The sequence below is a fragment of the Berghia stephanieae genome, chromosome 15 (assembly GCF_034508935.2).
Source record: "Berghia stephanieae isolate SIO BIC M18660-M18661 chromosome 15, UCSD_Bste_1.3, whole genome shotgun sequence".
NCBI classification, from domain to species: Eukaryota; Metazoa; Mollusca; class Gastropoda; order Nudibranchia; family Aeolidiidae; genus Berghia; species Berghia stephanieae.
Genome location: NC_088374.1, coordinates 19,651,161 through 19,669,470, shown reverse-complemented (window position 1 = coordinate 19,669,470; position 18,310 = coordinate 19,651,161). Strand labels below are relative to the sequence as shown.

At 37.6% G+C, this 18,310-nt stretch overlaps 1 protein-coding gene across 5 annotated transcripts; it reads left to right on the top strand.

Moving 5' to 3' along the window:
* The first annotated feature begins 2,432 nt into the window (after positions 1-2,432).
* On the top strand, positions 2,433-17,170 carry LOC144960808 (uncharacterized). Of its 5 annotated transcripts, none has more exons than XM_078894151.1 (7): positions 2,433-2,944; positions 4,100-4,236; positions 4,974-5,372; positions 7,187-7,313; positions 8,763-9,763; positions 12,459-12,558; positions 14,764-17,170. In XM_078894151.1, exons 1-7 carry the CDS (start codon positions 2,725-2,727, stop codon positions 14,775-14,777), a joined length of 1,998 nt encoding a protein of 665 aa, XP_078750277.1. In that variant the 5' UTR covers positions 2,433-2,724; the 3' UTR covers positions 14,778-17,170. The 5 variants fall into 5 exon arrangements, with proteins under 5 accessions (XP_078750277.1, XP_078750278.1, XP_078750281.1 ...); XM_078894152.1 differs by lacking the exon at positions 14,764-17,170 and adding an exon at positions 14,305-14,445 and having other exon boundaries at positions 2,444-2,573; XM_078894155.1 differs by having other exon boundaries at positions 2,449-2,573.
* The last annotated feature ends 1,140 nt before the right edge of the window (positions 17,171-18,310 follow it).

Below are 18,310 nucleotides of genomic sequence, written 5' to 3'. Positions count from 1 at the left end.
TGAAAGTATGCTCGAAACAATATTGTAGAAGTTGATCATAATTATAATTGAAATTCAAAATTTTAGTGTAATCATCTTGGTGGAAATATGTGCTTGTGTCTGGATGAAAATTTAAGGTGATCACAAACTAAGTACATTGATTATAAGCCTTCGGAATCTACATCTGTTCCCTAATTGAACCAATTCCCATTCGCCTTGCTTTTTGTTTGTTTTTGTTTTTTGGTTTTTGTCTTTCGATGCTTTATTTCTAATTCTAGAAATTTTTGATTATCGCATTTTCTTCCTTTTTTTTCTGGCGTTGATATGACCTAAAAGTGTAGCAGGTGCCGTAAAACTCTTAAAAAGAAACATACTACTTACTTCATTGAATCAACGAGTCATAATTTTGCTGTTAGATGTAAGCACAAATCGAACCTTTTTTCTGTAGATGTCATACACAAACTTCTAGGGAACGACTGGAACACTTAACCCTCTCCTCACCAACTATAGATAGTTCGAAGATGACGTCACTTGGGTCTTTGTTATTGTTTTTTGCCATCCGCGTTTATGAGTAATACTCACTGAACTGTATTAACCTGGCTATAAACGTTCATGGATACACACACAGTTTTGTGTGTTGGTCCGTTATACTTCCGGATGGCAATGTTATGAGCTTCTTAGCCAAGCGCATACTATCTATAGGAAAATCGTCACATTCGTTACAATACAACCAATATTTTTTTTATTCAAATTTCTTTTGTACACATCATAAAATTTATAGAAAATTAACAGTTTATTTTAGAGCATGTTTTACCAAAGAAATTATGTATCGCAAGAACTTTACTGCTATTGTGTTTGAGTGATGAAAAAATCTATTTTTGTCCTAGTTGAGCGTGAAGTTTTGGGGAAAATCCTGAAATTTAAATAGAGAAAGTTAAATAGAGCAATATCCACTAAACATGCTCAAAGCGCTTTACAGGGGGTCCCTGAACAACAGCAACACGTAACATGTAGAACGATATTAGGCGATATTAATTTTTTTTCCTCGACAGAGACAACGCTGTTAACGGCAAGGTACTCATTTTACATCTGAGTACAGTGAGATAATGTGAGGAAAGAGCTTTTTTCAAGGACTCAATTATGCGCCGAGTTAAGCTTGAACCCAGGACCTTCCGATCTGAAAGCGAGTGGCATACCACAAGACGACATAGGCGCACAAGGGGTCCCTAGCCCTAGCAACACATCACCATGTAGGACGAGACATGACGCCTACTAGGGGATAGTATCAAATTTTATATTTTTATCCGAGAGATACAACACTATTAACAACTATGTACTCATTTTAAACCAGAGTACCGGGAGAGAATGAGAGTAAGGAGACTTTTTCAAGGACTCAACTATGCGCTGCTTAGAGCGGGACTCGAACCCTAGACCTTCCGAGCCAATGGCGAGTGTCACACCATAAGACCACATAGATAATGGAGTATGAGTTTGGGCTTGAACCAGGCGGCCACCTGCCTCCTCCACTTTTCCCCCTCCCCTCCCTTCCCTCAATCCCCTCCTTTCCTCTAGTGCAACGTGCACTTATTCGAAGGCCTGATAACCCAATTCATTATGGGCTCATTGTTGTTATGGAAATGGGACAGCGTGGCTCAGCGTACGATATTTTCTTCGTATTGAAAAGGAACCGAAGTTCGATCACCCCCGCGCTGTATGGCCTTGACTTGAGCAAGTCACCTCGCCCTAGCTCACTTTGCGGCAATGCACTGCGGTTGACGCCTGGATTATTCCAGTCTTCCCTTGGAATAGACTCTAAAGACAAATTTCCTCATGGGGATGAATAAAGGGATTTTTTTCTTTTTTCTTTCTTTTTAAAAAAAAAATTTAATCTAAAAGATTTACGCAAAATATTGTCCATTACAACAATGTTGAACTGGGACCATAATTGCATTTGGATATCAGACCTGCATATGTGTACACGTTGCTCTAGTTTTAATTACATCAATTGACATAGGATGTAAAGAATCTGTACCAATTAATGATAACATTGTTTCAATTTAATATTACCGACTAGTCTAACAAAGGGACATAACTGTTTAAATATTGACTACAGTATTTTAATTAAGGAGTTGTTTCTCTTTGGTCATAAATCGAAGCTATATTCTACAAGTCCTGCCTGTTTGAATTTTTTATTTCATTGTAGTCCTCAATGAGAATAATGGAACCCATTATCACTACCTTCATAAATAACACGTTTTTATACATATTAGTCTATTCCATGATTTGGTAGATAATCAAAGTTTTGTTTTGCTTTTGAGTTGTTTTTTTTTTTTATATTTACAGTTTAAAAGTTCGAATGTATTCATTAATGCAGTTACGAATTTCAGAGATACTTCGTCAACTGTTTGTTTCCTCTTTTTGGTTTTCCAAGTTCGGGGATGTTGAGCGAATGCGGGTGACGTCACGGATATATTATCGGTTGCGTCCCTTTGTCCCTTGTGTCGAACAATGTTGTGAAATGTAATGAGTAATGTATTTATGCAGCACGCGGAATCAGCAAAGTGCTCTAAGCGCCACACATACAAAGGCAAAAGGTACCACAAAACGCATATTAAATACTCAAAAGCCAGCCTGAAAAGTATAGCCAAAGTATACAGATCGCTTTGTTTTCATTTTGAATTTTGAGGAGATCTTCACTGAAATTGGCCGAGTCAACAGTGAACACAACTCTTTCACTTGCACAAAATGCCGAAGGTTTGTGCTGTCAGTGGATGCAATAAAACGTCTAGAACGAAAGGATTGTCTTTCTATGGTATTCCGTCCGTAAAACTTAATGAAGGGAATTCAATTTTAGAGCTAACAAAGACGAGGCAGGAGCTATGGCTGAAGGCCATTAACAGAGAAGACGTGACACTTGGAAATATCAAACCGCACCACCAAGTGTGTTGTGATCACTTTATCTCAGGTAAGATCGCCTTCTTCTTCAGTCATAGGCCAAGTTCAAATAATAAAGATCAGTTGTGAACAAGACATTCAGTGACTGGAAAGACTCGGCGACAGGCCAGTGGCCTAATTAATCAAGCGACGTCGATACCTTCTATTCTATTCTATTCTATTCTATAAACAACGCTGGTACTTCTCACATCGTATGCCTGCTTATATCGGAATTCCCTACCATATGATGATGTTGTGACCTCGCCATCTCTGAACTCTGAGCACATTTGAAAAACGACTCGATTGATAAGACTCTTATTAAGAGCATTTGGGAACAAAAGATTTGAAAGAGTGATGCATCTACAGGACAACCCCTTCTGGATAAAACAGGAGCTGACCATTGAAGGACATTAGTTCTGTAGCTCAGAACTCATCTTATGGTATCTTATGGTATCTTCTTCTTTGCACGAACGTTTTGTAGTGTGGTGGCCACGGATGTTATTTTTATTTGGACAGTCTCTCATATAAATGCACTTGTTACTTACTATTGTTGGCCCATGGCTTGGATCATTAATAGTGTAGACTGTTATAGTGTCTGTTCCATTTCATTTTGTTTTTAATAATAATAAATAAATAAATAATTATCGCTTTGAGATATTTTACTGACTATTTTACTCTTTTAAGCATTTCATTATGTTGTAGTAGTACCTAGTAGAAGTAAATAATAAGGTGGCGTTTTGTATTTTTTATCCACCTCCGTTGGTGTACAAAAACGCACCGTTTTGATGCACCTTCGTCGGCGGTGTAAAAAAAAACAATAAAAAGACAGACGCTGTAAATGAATACACTGAGGATAATAATAAAATATTATAAAATGATAACAATCGATGTTTACATATAAATATAAATGCACGTGGATAACACATTGAATGGTACCAATGTTGTTTTTCTAAAAAAATATAATTAATAATAATGATAATAATAATAGATTAAGTTACGTCATGGATCGAACCCAGTACTTTCAAGGTTAGAGTCTGGCAGCTTATCCACTGCGCTACGGAGCCACCTGACTATTCATAACACATTTAATCAAGTCTTTCTAAACATGATTTTACCTTTAATGCAACTTCTATTTTCTGGATTTAAATTTCAATTTTTCTCTATTTGTCTACTACTACTACTACAGGTCGGCCAGCCTACTACAGAATGGATACGGATCCTGATTGGATTCCAACCAAGAATCTGTCAGGCCCAGATCTGATGGAAAACAAAACAACTGCCATGGATCGTCACTTACGCCAATTGAATTTTTTTGAGAATAAAGTAAGGTTTATTGTATCCCCCCCCCCCCCCCCCCCTTTATTTATATTTAAAAAATGTTATCCTTTCATTAACCAGTTAAAGGCTTCAACAGTCATGACGTCACTTTCCTCGTAATGACGCATAGTAACTTAGTAACTGGTTCTAAACTATTGGAACAATGGTGGATGCCCTTATGAAATATTTCTCCGACGAGCATAGAAATGTAACCAGAGGAGAAAAAACATTATAAATCTGGTCCTGTTTTGACTTTTATACATTCTGATCACATGATATGTGAAAAAGTTCTAGCAAGCATGAAGAATAAAAAGTACCAGTTTTCTTTGTTTAGAACCAAGATGTTGCTCGTTGCTGGGCAAACGTGATATTGGACTATCGAATTCTATTATACCATATATAAGAAAATGGACACGCATTGATGAAATCAAAGGACAATTTCTTTGCAATGTGGTGGAAAACTAGTATAATTCCCTACAGTACTAAAGAATCAAAGTCTGTATTTCTTATCATTTGCATTGTAAATTCACTTCTTGTGGTCCGATTCATATCGACATAATTCTGTTTTGTAAAGGTGGGTCACATATTTCACAATCTATCATAAGTGACATCCGGTCGCTTAGATTATATGTATATTATATATTCAAAGATTTTACGGTCTTTCTTCAACGGGTTTTTAAAAAATGTTTTAACAATCCATCATTCTGATTTCTTCTTCCCTTTTATTTAAAAAAATTTTTCAGTCACTTGGTGATGAGGGAAATCCTGAATGGAACCGTCAAAAAAGAGAAGAGGAGTCTGGGGCATATTTTTCTGTCGTCGACAGGATAAAAACTGAAACTCCAGAAATGGCAGCAGACCGTGTGTCGATCGTCGCTCGTCAAGACATCGTTGATGCTGAAAGATCTAAATCTAACGCAGTTCGGGGCGAATCATCATCATCATCATCATCAACAGAATCGTGCTTTGATAGTGGGGAAGATGAGGAAGCTACTGCTGTGATGACTGGGGAAAAAATATGTAAAAAAAAGACCTACAAAGGTGCTCAACAGACTGAAATTTCCACTCGTCGAGATAGCTCTAAGCGTTCATCGAAGGCTAAATATGCACGTGGGATGACATCATCTGGAAGTTTTAACAAGGTGAGACGTGTGAAGTGTGATCAAAACACTTTTTTTTTTTGGTTTAACTCTCTTGATTTCATCATGAATTAAAAATGATTGATTTCTTGGTAGGTAGGGTCTTCTGACCTCTGATTGTGGACTTACTTACTTATCCGAACCAGCGACCGCCTGAGCTCTAGCCCTTCGTAGGGTCTTATGACCTCTGATATTTACCTACTTACTTGTGCAAACCAGCGACCACCTGAGCCCTAGCCCTTCGGTCTTGTGCCATGACGTTGAATTTACGACCTATAAGGTGACTAGACAGTGACTATACATTGACTATACGGTGACTATACAATGACTATACAGTGACTATACGGTGACTATACAGTGACTATACAAGTGACTATACAGTGACCATACAGTGACTATACAGTGACTATACAGTGACTATACAGTGACTATACAGTGACTATACGGTGACTATGCAGTGACTATACAGTGACTATACAGTGATTATACAGTGACTATACAGTGACATACAGTGACTATACGGTGACTATACAGTGACTATACGGTGACTATACAGTGACCATTGTGGACAATAAGGTCACTTGCTGTGTCTTTTTTTAAAATCTCTGTCTGTTTTATCTTTCAACGTTACTCTGTCTTTGTTCTGGATTGAGCTTGTTTTTTTTTTTTTGGTTATTTTTTTTCCTGGTCCTGATAGGGATCCTTAGCTTGGAGGGAGGCAGTCAAATACAGGGTGGTCCAAAATGAAAATCCCAAAAAATGTTTAGCATTCTTACAAAGGTCCATCAAATTTTGTAGATATTGCAACTTTAGCCTATGGATGATATTTCTGCAAAGTTTCAACATTTTTCTCCAGTTGGCTTAGAATTTCCATGTTCTTTCCAAAATGTGATCTCAACAGGGCTTCTGACTGGTCTGAGACTGTTGGGATCGGTGGCTGGGCATCGTCGTGTTGCCTGATTTCAACGTCACTAGAGCGCAATATACACTAAACATGCTCAAAGCACTTTACAAGGGGTCCCTGGCCAACAGCAACACTTAACGAGACATGACCTGTTAGGCGACATATTTTTTTTTCGGACAGAGACAAACGCTGTTAACGGCCAGGTACTCATTTGACACCTGAGTACAGTGAGAGAATGTGAGTAAAGAGCCTTTTCCAAGGACTCAACTAATGGCCGAGCGAGGCTCGATCCCAGGAACTTCCCGATCCGAAAGCGAGTGTCATACCACTAGACCACATAGCCGCACAAATATGTTGTGTTTGATGTGTTGATTGTGTTAAACTGTATGTGAATTTCTCTGTACAGTTTTGAGGAGATGATAGGGGACACAATACTCTTCAACAGTTATAACGTCACTTCCTTCCTAATGACGCATGGTAACTTAGTAACACTGGCTCTAAACCATCGGAACAATGGCGGACGCCATATGAAATATTTCTCCAGCGAGCATAAACAGAGGAAAAAAAAAAAACCATAAATGTTATCATGTTTTGACTTTTACACATTCTGATCACAAGGCATATGAAAAGTTCTAGCCAGCATGAAGAATAAAAAGTAATGATTTTCTTTGTTAAGAACCAAGATAGCCGCCGTTGCCGGGTGGCGTGACATCAGACTATTGAATCCAATTGTAAAATAATTTTGTTTTTGTTTTTTGTTTTTTTTTAAATTGATTATGGATTTAAATTATTTTTCTGTTCTTTTTTATTCTGTTGGTGTTTTTTTGTTTTTTTTTTGTTTTACTTTTTCTTTCTCGATGTTTGCAATTTTTGTCATTTCATTTTTGATTTTGTTTTTGTTTTTTTAAATCAGGAATCAAGTTTTATGGACAGTGAGGACATGAATGGAGAAGCGAGTCTGGATGACTCTATGCCAGTTTTCTTTGCTAAACCAGAGTCAAACCACGGTCTTACTGCTGAATCGAGTGATATTGAACAAGGTATGGTGTACGTGCGGCTCTTGTGGTATGACACTCGCTTTTGGACAAAGGTCCTGGGTTCGAGCCTCGCTCAGCGCATGGTTGAGTCCTTGGAAAAGGCTCTTTACTCAAATTCTCTCACCGTATTCAGGTGTAAAATTAGTACCTGGCCGTAAACGGCGCTGTCTCTGTCCGGAAAAATTGTAATATCGCCTAGCAGGCATCATGTCCTGTCCTATATGTTAAGTGCTGCTGTTGGCCAGGGACCCCTTGTAAAGCGCTTTGAGCACGTTTTTTTTTTTTTTTTTTAATCGTACACTATTCTACATCATCCAGAGGCTCGTGGAATGATGAGAGATCATTCCGGCATCTGTAGTAGTAAAAAGATGGCAGTGTCAATTATTTGTAAGAAGTATGAATATAACAGCTTCAAAATTGTAACAACTGACCTCCCATAGCGGGCAGGGAGGTACATACTGTGTCTTCTATCTCCTTATATCTGTTTTCCAACATGCTTTCTGTCTTTGTCTTGGAATGAGATTACTTGGTTTTGTCCTGGCCCTGGCCGGATTCCTGACTGGGTGGGAAACAGTCAAACGCAGTTATTGTTGTGGGAGATGATATTTTTTTCCTTGTAAATCATCTCTCTTTTATGTATTATTATATTTGTTATCTTCAATGTATAATGTAAGCATTTGAGTGTATTCCTCTTTGTTGGATTTTGGGTTTGTGTCCAGATGAGACTTATAGGTGATCCCAAACTAAGTACATTGGTGGTATGCTCTTGGAATCTACATCTGATCCCTATTTGTTATCAGTTCCCCTATGTCTTACTTTTTCTTGGGTGCTTTAATTGTAATTCTAGAACTTTTTACTATTCCATTTTCCTCCTTTTTACTGGCGCTGATATAACCTAAATGTGTTGCAAGCGCCGTAAAACCCTTAAAAACAAAACAAATTGTAACAAAATACCACAACACGGAAGGTTTCAGGCTCAAGACCCTTCTTCAACTAACAACCAAAAAAACAACAAAAACATGAATATACATTACTTTAAGAAAACAGTTCGACAAAGAAATATTTAGTACATCCTCATTTTCATTTCTGCGGCTATGTGGTCTTGTAATGTGACGCTCGCTTTCCGATCAAAAAGTCCAGGGTTCAAGTTTTGCTCTGACCGATGTATAGTTGAATCCTTAGAAAATGCTCCTTACTCACATTCACTCACCGTACTCAGATGTAAAATGAGTACCTGGCTGTTAACAGCCTTGTCTTTGTCCGAAAACAAAAAATTGTAATATCGCCTAACAGGCATCATGTCTCGTCCTACACGTTATGTGTTGCTGATGGCTTGGGACCTCTTGCAAAGCACTTTCAGCCCCTTGCAAAGCGCTTTGAGCATATTTAGTGAATATTTCACGCTATATAAATGGTAAGCTTTTTCTTTTTTTTTCCTTTTTTTTTTTCCAGAGATGGATGCTGGGAATGAGGTTGACTCAACAGAAGATATGAAAATAATTGGCAGAGTTGAATATGTGAAGGATGCGTCTACCTCAACCGTTGATGACAACAATAGTTTTAGTCAGAGAAACGCGAGTGGAACCGGAAGGAGAAAGCGGTCAAATGTCACAAAAACATCCGATTCTAAAATCAAATTTCAGATGGTCGGCGATTTTCCTTCACATTTGACCAGTAACAGCAAGAAGTTGGGCAAGCGTCCAAAAACGTTCATGTGTGATTTGTGCGAGCAGACGTTTATTAATCAATACCAACTAACTTGTCATTGGGGTTCGAGTCACAAGGGAGAGAAGCCTCATCGATGTATGATCTGTGATAAACGATTCAATCATCGTTCCGATTTAAGACGGCACCACAGAATCCATACGGGCGAAACCCCCTTTGAGTGCTCGACTTGCGGAAAAGCCTTCGCCGATCATTCAAATTTACTCAGACACTTTACGGTTCATACGGGGGTAAAACCGTACGTGTGCCTCACGTGCGGGAAATCATTTTCACTTCAAACCATTCTGAACTCGCACCTCAAAATACACACGGGTGAGAAACCGTTTCAGTGTTCGACGTGTGGGAAGGCGTTTGCTCGAAGTACAGACCTGCGGAGACATCTTCCAACCCACACGGGTGAAAAGTGCTTCGAGTGTTCGGTTTGTAGAAGGGCTTTTGCTCACAACGAATACCTTATGAATCACATCAGAGAGCATACGGGAGAAAAACCCTACAAATGTCCCGTCTGCGGGAAGGCGTACGCTCGTAATTCCACCCTTTATAAACATACGAGGACTCATTTCGGAGAGAAGCGGTTTAGTTGTTCGATGTGCGACAAGAAATTCTATCAAAACTCGGATGTGCAGAGGCATTTCAGGACCCATACGGGAGAAAAACCCTTCGAGTGCTCTGTCTGTGGGAAATGTTTCACTCAACGATCAAGTCTACAGCTACACTTCAAAACCCATGTAAGTAGATCTTCTGTATTATTATAATTTTTTTTTTTAAATTATTATTATTATTATTATTATTATTATTATTATTATTATTATTATTATTATTATTATTATTATTTTTATTATTATTATTATTATTATTTTATTATTATTATTATTATTATTATTTTTATTATTATTGTTATTGTTATTATTGTTAATAGTATTATTAGTATTAATATTTATCATCATTTTTATTATAAAATGCTACACTTCAAAACCCATAAGTAGATCTTCTGTATTATTATTTTTATTATTATTATTATTATTATTATTATTATTATTATTATTATTATTATTATTATTATTATTATTATTATTATTATATATATTTTTTTTTTTTAAATTATTATTATTATTATTATTATTATTATTAATAGATGAATAAGTGAATCGATTATTTAACATGATAAAATTCCATAACATCACCATGCTAAACTAAATGCACTATACAATGTTTCATTTTATCACTCTTATCTTCAAGCAGGCCATAATATGGAAACATTTCTACAGTGGAATCTGCATGAAATCAACACTCTTAAAAGTCAACTTCTGGTTAAAGTCAACACCTCTTCTTGGTCACAATATTTTTGTTCTTTATCTTAAATGCATTCCTTTGGGGTAATGGATGACGTCAACCAATTTTCTCTGGTTCGTGCGGTGTTGGCTTTATCAGATTCCACTGTAGACAAATATTACCCCTCCTGTTTGAAGATCTATTTAAGTTTAACAGTGCTGATGGTTTTCCTTGGATCCGCGGAAATCTGCGATTTTGGAGTCCAGAGGAGGAATTTCCTCCTTTTAAAAATTACATTTTCTCGAAACAATGTGCTAGCAATGAGAGATTTGATGTGGGGTGGAACACACAGGTGCAGTTTCCCACTCTCCAGAAGTTAGCTAGAGTATCAATGATAGTCTATCGTCTCAATTTCTCTAAAAGTGGGGTTTAGTGCAGTAAAAATGGGGCTTAAAGGCAATTGTTCAACATTTTCATACTTTTTCACTTTTTGTCACCATCAGCACTGGTTTAATTATTAAATGTGTAATTCATCACCTACAAAAAACAAGGAAGCGGGAGGGGACCAGAAGCATCATACAGGCCTGTAAATCTTCCGTCTATTGTCGGATTTCCGACAGCACGATTTTGCTCTTAAATGCTAATATTAAAAAAAAAAAATAATAGTAAAAATAAAATTCGTAACGTCAAAGAACAGAACCAATAAAAAACAAAATAAAAGACTTTTATTTCGTTCCTCGAAAAAAATAGATTTTATTCCGTTTCAAATGCCGACTTTTAAAAAAAAAAAAAAAAAATTCATTCTGTTAGCTATAATATTATCATGTCACCTACACGCTCAGCTTTGCTTCACGTGGATGTATTCACTGCCTGGCTACTGTGCCACAGCCAGCGACCTTCACACACACACACACACCTAGTTAGTAAAAAACGCACGCACAGAAGTGTGTCGAACCGGACCGGAAGGTTTCTCTCTATTTTGCTACCGACACACATGCATATCTCCGGTTGTTATTTCTCAGTCTCTATATTTTTTTTTGTTCCGTCCAGATGTAAGACGGGGAAAAAAAATAATGCGAAATAATTTTTTTTCTTCGAAAGTTCTCACACGACCGCACCACCTCTTCTTCTTCTTCTTCTTCTTCTTCTTCTTCTTCTTCTTCTTCTTCTTCTTCTTCTTCTTCTTCTTCTTCTTCTTCTTCTTCTTCTTCTTCTTCTTCTTCTTCTTCTTCTTCTTCTTCTTCTTCTTCTATAAGAATTAATCCAAATAAACGAAAGAATCAGCATAAACATTTAACACAAACAGGAGCAAAGATACGCAGCTTTCCGTGTCATCAAGCACGAGATACACATCATTCAAAAGGGTAGGAATTGTTCTCTTCCTTTCATTTTACGAACTCAGACCTGGGCCCTCAAATAATTGGGATTTTTTTTTTTTTTGTTACCATAAAATAAGGACCTCGTTATAAATAAGTAGGGGAAAGTGACATGATTTGACTAGTCAATTGACGTGTTATATCTGTGTTGTATCCATATTTTTGTCCTGTTGTGTCTATTTTCGCGTGTTCAAAAAGTTCCGACAATTTTTTCACCAACCATTTACAGGCCTGATCATATATAATATCTATTTGTCAATTACATGGAACTTAAATTTAACCTTATTATGTTTTGTGTTTGTTTGATTATTTTTGGAAGAGGGTTGTTGGGTTTAATTTTAATTTAATAACGATAAAGAGCTCGTGACTAGCTTATCCACTGCTAATTTTTAAAATTTATATATAAATCTACTGGCTATCCTGTCATATTCTTCTTTTTTTTTCAGGAACTTTAGATTACCTACTAATTTGCTTAAATAGTCAGAAAGTGTTACAAGCACCCAACAATGGTTTGAAATTCCCAAATATTGTTAATTATTCATTTTGTTTTCTTTTTTTATTATGGTGATGATGATTATTATTATCATCATCATCGTCGTAATCATCATCATTATTATTATTATTATTATTATTATTATTATTATTATATTATTATTATTATCATTATTATTATTTATTATTATTATTATTATTATTATTATTATTATTATTATTATTATTATTATTATTATTATTATCATCATTATTATTATTACTATTGTTATTATTTCCACAGGGCGGTAAAGGTTATGAGAAGCCAGCACGAGTGAGTGATGAAGGACCAGCACCAAGCCAGCCTACTGACAATACCATTATTTTAGGGGACAGTAGACAAGGTACACCAGCTATTGAATAAGACAATTTTTTTTTCGGACAGGGACAACGCTGTTAATGGTCAGGTGCTCATTTTACAGCTGAGTACGGACTCAACTATGCACCGAGCGAGGCTTGAACCCAGGACCATCCAATCCGAAAGCGAGACCACATAGACCTTTCTATACGATACAGTAATTGTTGGCTTCTCCGGAGAGAGTGCTCGAATCCAACGAGTAATGAAATACTACAGTTTGGCTGTGTGGTCTTTAATTTGGTTCCAAACAAAACAAACTTTACTAATGCTTCTCATGCGGCTGTGTGGTCTTGTGGTATGACACTCGCTTTTGGACCAGGAGGTTCTGGGTTCGAGCCTCGCTCGGCGCATAGTTCAGTCCTTTCACATTCTCTCACCGCACTCTGGTGTAAAGTGAGTACCGGACCATTAACAGCGTTGTCTCTGTCCAGGAAAAAAAATGCAATATTGCCTAACAAGCGTTATGTCCCATTCTACATGCTACATGTTGCTGTTGGTCACGGACCCCTTGTAAAGCACTTTGAGCATGTTTAGTGGATATTAAAGCTCAATTTACAATACAGTTTGCCGAGCGAGCTATTTGTGGATGTTGTTTGTAGGTTACACCTACCACTTATACAGCTGGAGCAGATAAAGTGTGTGTGTGTGGGGGGGGGGTTACGTTATCTAAAAAGTGTGGCTCAGCGGTATGGCCATGTGGTCTTGTGGTGTGACACTCGCTTTCGGATCGGAAGGTCCTGGGTTCGAGCCTCGCGCTCGGCGCATAGTTGAGTCCTTGGAAAAGACTCTTTACTCACATTCTTTCACCGTACTCAGGTGTAAAATGAGTACCTGGCCGTAAACACCGTTGTCTTTGTCCGAAAAATTGTAATATCGCCTAACAGGCGTCATGTCCCGTCCATGTTAAATGTTGCTGTTGACCAGATACCCCTTGTAAAGTGCTTTGAGCACATTTAGTGGATATTGCGCCATAAAAAAGCTCAATTTAAAAAAAAAAATGGTTTTTGCTTCCTATCCAAAAGATACCGATTTTGACTACCTGTCGTGCTGTGCACCTTGAGCAAGTCACTTCGTCCTTGGCTCTTTTTTTGCAGCGAGATCCAATGTTATTCTAGTCTTCTCTAGGAATAAACCCTAAAGACTTTCCACCATATCGAACAGGCCCAGCTACCCATTTACTGCTGGGTGGACGGGAGGCTCATAAAAAAATCTCACTGCACCCGGGGTTGATCTTAGCCCCTTTGTGGATTGTGAAGCGAGTGCTCTACCAATTGAGCTATTGGGACCCCCCATTTTACTCTCGACTTTCATATTCGAATCACAAAGAGCGTGTAGCGTGTAGACGCAAGATATTGCGTTAGAAACATGAATAACACAGTTAAATGGACTTGTCAAACAATAATGTGATCTAGTGGTATGACACTCGCTTTCGGATCGGAGGGTACTGGGTTTATGCCTCACTCGGTGCATAGTTGAGTCCTTGGTGAAGGCTCCTTACTCACATTCTCTCACTATACTAAATGTTCCTGTTGACCAGGGACCCCTTGTAAAGCGCTTTGAGCATATTTAGTGGATATTGCGCTATATAAAATTAAAAGCTCGATTTTATTTTATGGAAAAGAATGAAAATATTTGTATCTGCTTCAGCCATAGGGCTATTTTAATTGTATGTTTTAATTGTATTCTGTTAATAATCAAAATAAAAAGAACACCCTATATGTGTAAAATCTAGCATTGAAAGCCAAATAAAAAGAAGAAGATGGCGTTGGCTGGGTCATGTGGCCAGAATGGAAAAAGGGTCACTTCCCAAGACAGCCTTTTACTGGACAGCAGATGGGAAGAGAAAGCGGGGAAGACCCAAAGCAACCTGGCGAAGGACCATGGAGAAAGAATTAAAGGAAGCAGGCCTGTCCTGGAACACAGCCACCGCAAAAGCAGCCGATCGCAAAAAATGGAGATGTCTGGTGGATGCCCTATGTGCCTCAAGGCCTGAAGAGGATTAAGTATATGTGTAAAATAGAAGTTGCCTAGCTTTAAAAAATAAATAAATATATATGAATAAAAAAATATGCGCTAAGACTAAGAGCATGGTGGAAATAAAACTTGTGTATTACGCAATTGGGTATAATTCCTGTGGAAACTTACAACAAGTCTAAAATGGTTTCTTCATACGCTTATACATTTATTCCAGGAATTCAACTTTGACCTCAATGACATTTCCAGTGATGGGCTGAGATCAAAACATAAACAGTGCCGTGTTAAGGAGACAGTTGGGGGAGAGATACAATGGTACAGCGACACTCTGTCATCAATCAACCACTGTGTAAATTCATTCATCAGAATATCGGCTGGCCTACGTATCTCGTTTTAGTTTGGCATTTGATTGTGTGACTATGTGGTCTTGTCGTATGACACTTCAGATCGGAAGGTCCTGGGTTCGAGCCTCGTTTGGCGCATAGTTGAAGTCAATGGGGCAAAAAGCTCTATACTCATTATCTCAGTGTATTCGGGGTGTAAAATGAGTACCTGGCCAATAACAGCATTGTCTCTGTTGGGAAAAAATTGTAATATCGCCTAACGGGCGTCGTGTCTCATTTTACATGCGTTAATGATGGTCACAGACCCCTTGAAAAGCGCTTTGAACACGTTTAGAGGATTTGCGCTTCTGATATAAAAGCAGCACTATCAATCTGGAATTCTCTCTCGGTCTTTAACAGAAGACTATTGAGTGCTTCAAGTCTAGACTGAAGACAGAATATTTTAGATTTGACTTTCCTGTAATATTTCAAAATTTATCATTTAATTTTCTTAGTAGGTAGAGGCTCCTACCCCCAATAGCCCCAAAGAGGAATCATAGTACATAAAAAGCGGAATTTGAGACCAAAAGCGGAATAAACTTACTAATCTGGGTGGGGATCCTGACCTCCCATAGTGGGCAGGGAGGTACATGCTGTGTCTTCTATCCCCCCATACCCGTTTCCCATTTGTTTCCTGTCATTGTCTTGGAATAAGATTACTTAGTTTTGTCCTGATCCTTGCCGGAGCTCCTTGGCTGGGGGGGGAAACAGTCGAATGTATAGTTATAGTTTTGGGAGATGATATTTTTTTCCTTGTAAATCATATCTCTGTTATGCATTGTATTATGTTGAGTTTACAAGTTATATTATATGATTGGTAAACATTTGAGTGTATTCCTCATAGTTGGGACCTGTGCTTGTGTCTGGATGAGACTTTTAGGTGATCTCAAACTAAGTACATCGGTGGTATGCTCTTGGAATCTACATCTGATCCTTATTTGTTCCCAGTTCCCCTATGTCTTACTTTTTCTTGGGTGCTTTAATTGTAATTCTAGAACTTTTTACTATCCCATTTTCTTCCTTTTTACTGGCGCTGATATAACCTAAATGTGTTGCAAGCGCCGTAAAACCCTTAAAAACAAAAACAAAACAAACAAACTTACTAATATTAACTACGACATGATTTGCTGCAGATAATGTCATAGACAATCCAAAGTCCTCAAATGATACAATATATAAAATGTCTACAAATACAAAACTGCAGATTGTTGTAAAGACTAAAAAGGGGGTCTAATAGTAATGGCGGATACAGGCCCTGGCAGTCTCAGAGCAAATTATTGAATGATTGGATTTAATATTGTCAGGAAATCCCTCCCAAACACACACCTAGCTAACATTTTAAAAATTATTTTTCTTGATTGAAATGCGGAGTCGCGGAATGTAGACCAATTAAGCGGAATGATTCCGCGAAATGCGGAAGGGTAGGAGCCTCTGTAGTAGGTATGCTTATACCACCAATGTCTTGTAAAGCACCTTTGAACACACAAGGTGGTGGATATTGGTGTATCCGTAGGATTTATTTATTTATTTATCATTAGGCAAAGACTTTTCAGTGTTATTTATTCGATGAAAGTCCTGATGACTGGGTGGGGTTCCCGACCTCCCATAGTGGGCAGGGAGGGAGGTAGGTACTTGCTGTGTCTTCTCTCCTCCTGTATCTGTTTTTCAACTTGCTTTCTGTCTGTCTTGGAATGAGATTTCTTAGTTTTGTCCTGACCCTGGCCGGAGTCCTTGACTGGGAGGGAAACAGTCAAATGTATAATTAGTTTTGGGAGATGATATTTTTTTCCTTGTAAATCATCTTTCTGTTATTTACTGTTATTTGAGTGTATTCCTTTTAGATGAATCTTGTGCTGGTGTCTAGGTGAGACTTTTAGGTGATCTCAAACATAGTACACAGATAGTGTGCAGTTGGAATCTACATCTGTGTCCTATTTGGACCAATTCCCCTTTGTCTTACCTTTTCTTGGGTTCTTTAATTGTAATTCTAGAACTTTTTACTATCCCATTTTCTTCCTTTTTACTGACGCTGATATAACCTTAAATGTGTTGCAATCGCCATAAAACCCTCAAAAACAAACAAAGTCAAAGGCACTCGTGGTAAATACCTAATGAAATATTGTATATACTTTTTTATATTATTATCATCATTATTATTGTTGTTGTTGTAAGAATCAATATTTGTTTAATACTTTCCCATACCGACTTTGAGTGAAATAAACTAAATTATTTTCATGCTTATCTTATTTGTTCACAGTGTCGTATTTAGCTGTGGGTGAAAGCCATTTTGTGTGACCCAGATAAGTGTAGTTTTTCAGTTGGAACAAAACTTCTGGCTGGCTGCACAAGCAAATGGTCAGGAATAATGATTTTAATAATACTTTATAATAGATGGGTTCAGCATCCTATCCTGGGGTAGCAAGCAATTGTTATTGTCTGTTGAATGCTACAAATACTAAAATATTGCTGCATGGGTCTGTCTGTATCACATTACCAAGCGATTACTGCACTACAGTCGATGTCCAGGGGAACTGAAAGTAAAATCGACTTAACCGAAAATCATCTTAACAGGAATGTAATCAAATGAGAAAAAATGTGTGTGAACAAAAAAAAAGCCCATCTAGAATAAGTATGACCCTTCATGTCGCGCTTTCCGCTCATGTTGTTTGGTCGCATCAAATTGACCAGAGAAGTAGAGGTTTCTGTAGTGTTTTTTTACTTGTTATATAGGAAGAAGGGGAAGGAACCAATTAAAAAAATTGACTTGAGTAAAAATCGACTTAGGCAACGTCGACGTATCCAGAGTGCACTGTATAAATATTATAGTAAGCTTGTAAGTTGTGATAGGGATCTTGCCATTTATTGTCACTTTAAACACAAGCATGTGACATGACGTCAGTACCTAGATGCAGGGCAGGAGTGCTGGGTGGGGTTCCTGACCTCCCATAATGGGCAGGGAGGTCGCATACTTCCGTCTTCTATACCCCTATAATATATCTGTTTTCCAACTCCCTTCTTGTGTCTTTGTCTTTGAATGAGATTATATATTACATGGTTTCTTCCTTTTCCCTTGGCTGGAGGGGCAACAGTCAAATGTATGGTTATCTCACTCAACCCAAACACCAATTATATCCGTAGTTTACCCGGGTTACTTTTACCCATAGCAACCTAGAGTACATTGCTTTTACTACCCTATGCCTATTTATTACATTTTTATGAGGCGTAGTATCAAAGCTAATGTTTTTAATTATGGTAGTTGAATAAAACTATCTATGTGCAAGCACATTTTTATTATATTTTTCTAATTTTGAAAAGTAGCAAAAATCTCTAGGATTGAGTGAGTTAAAAGTTAAGGAGATATTCTTTTCCCTTATAAACCGT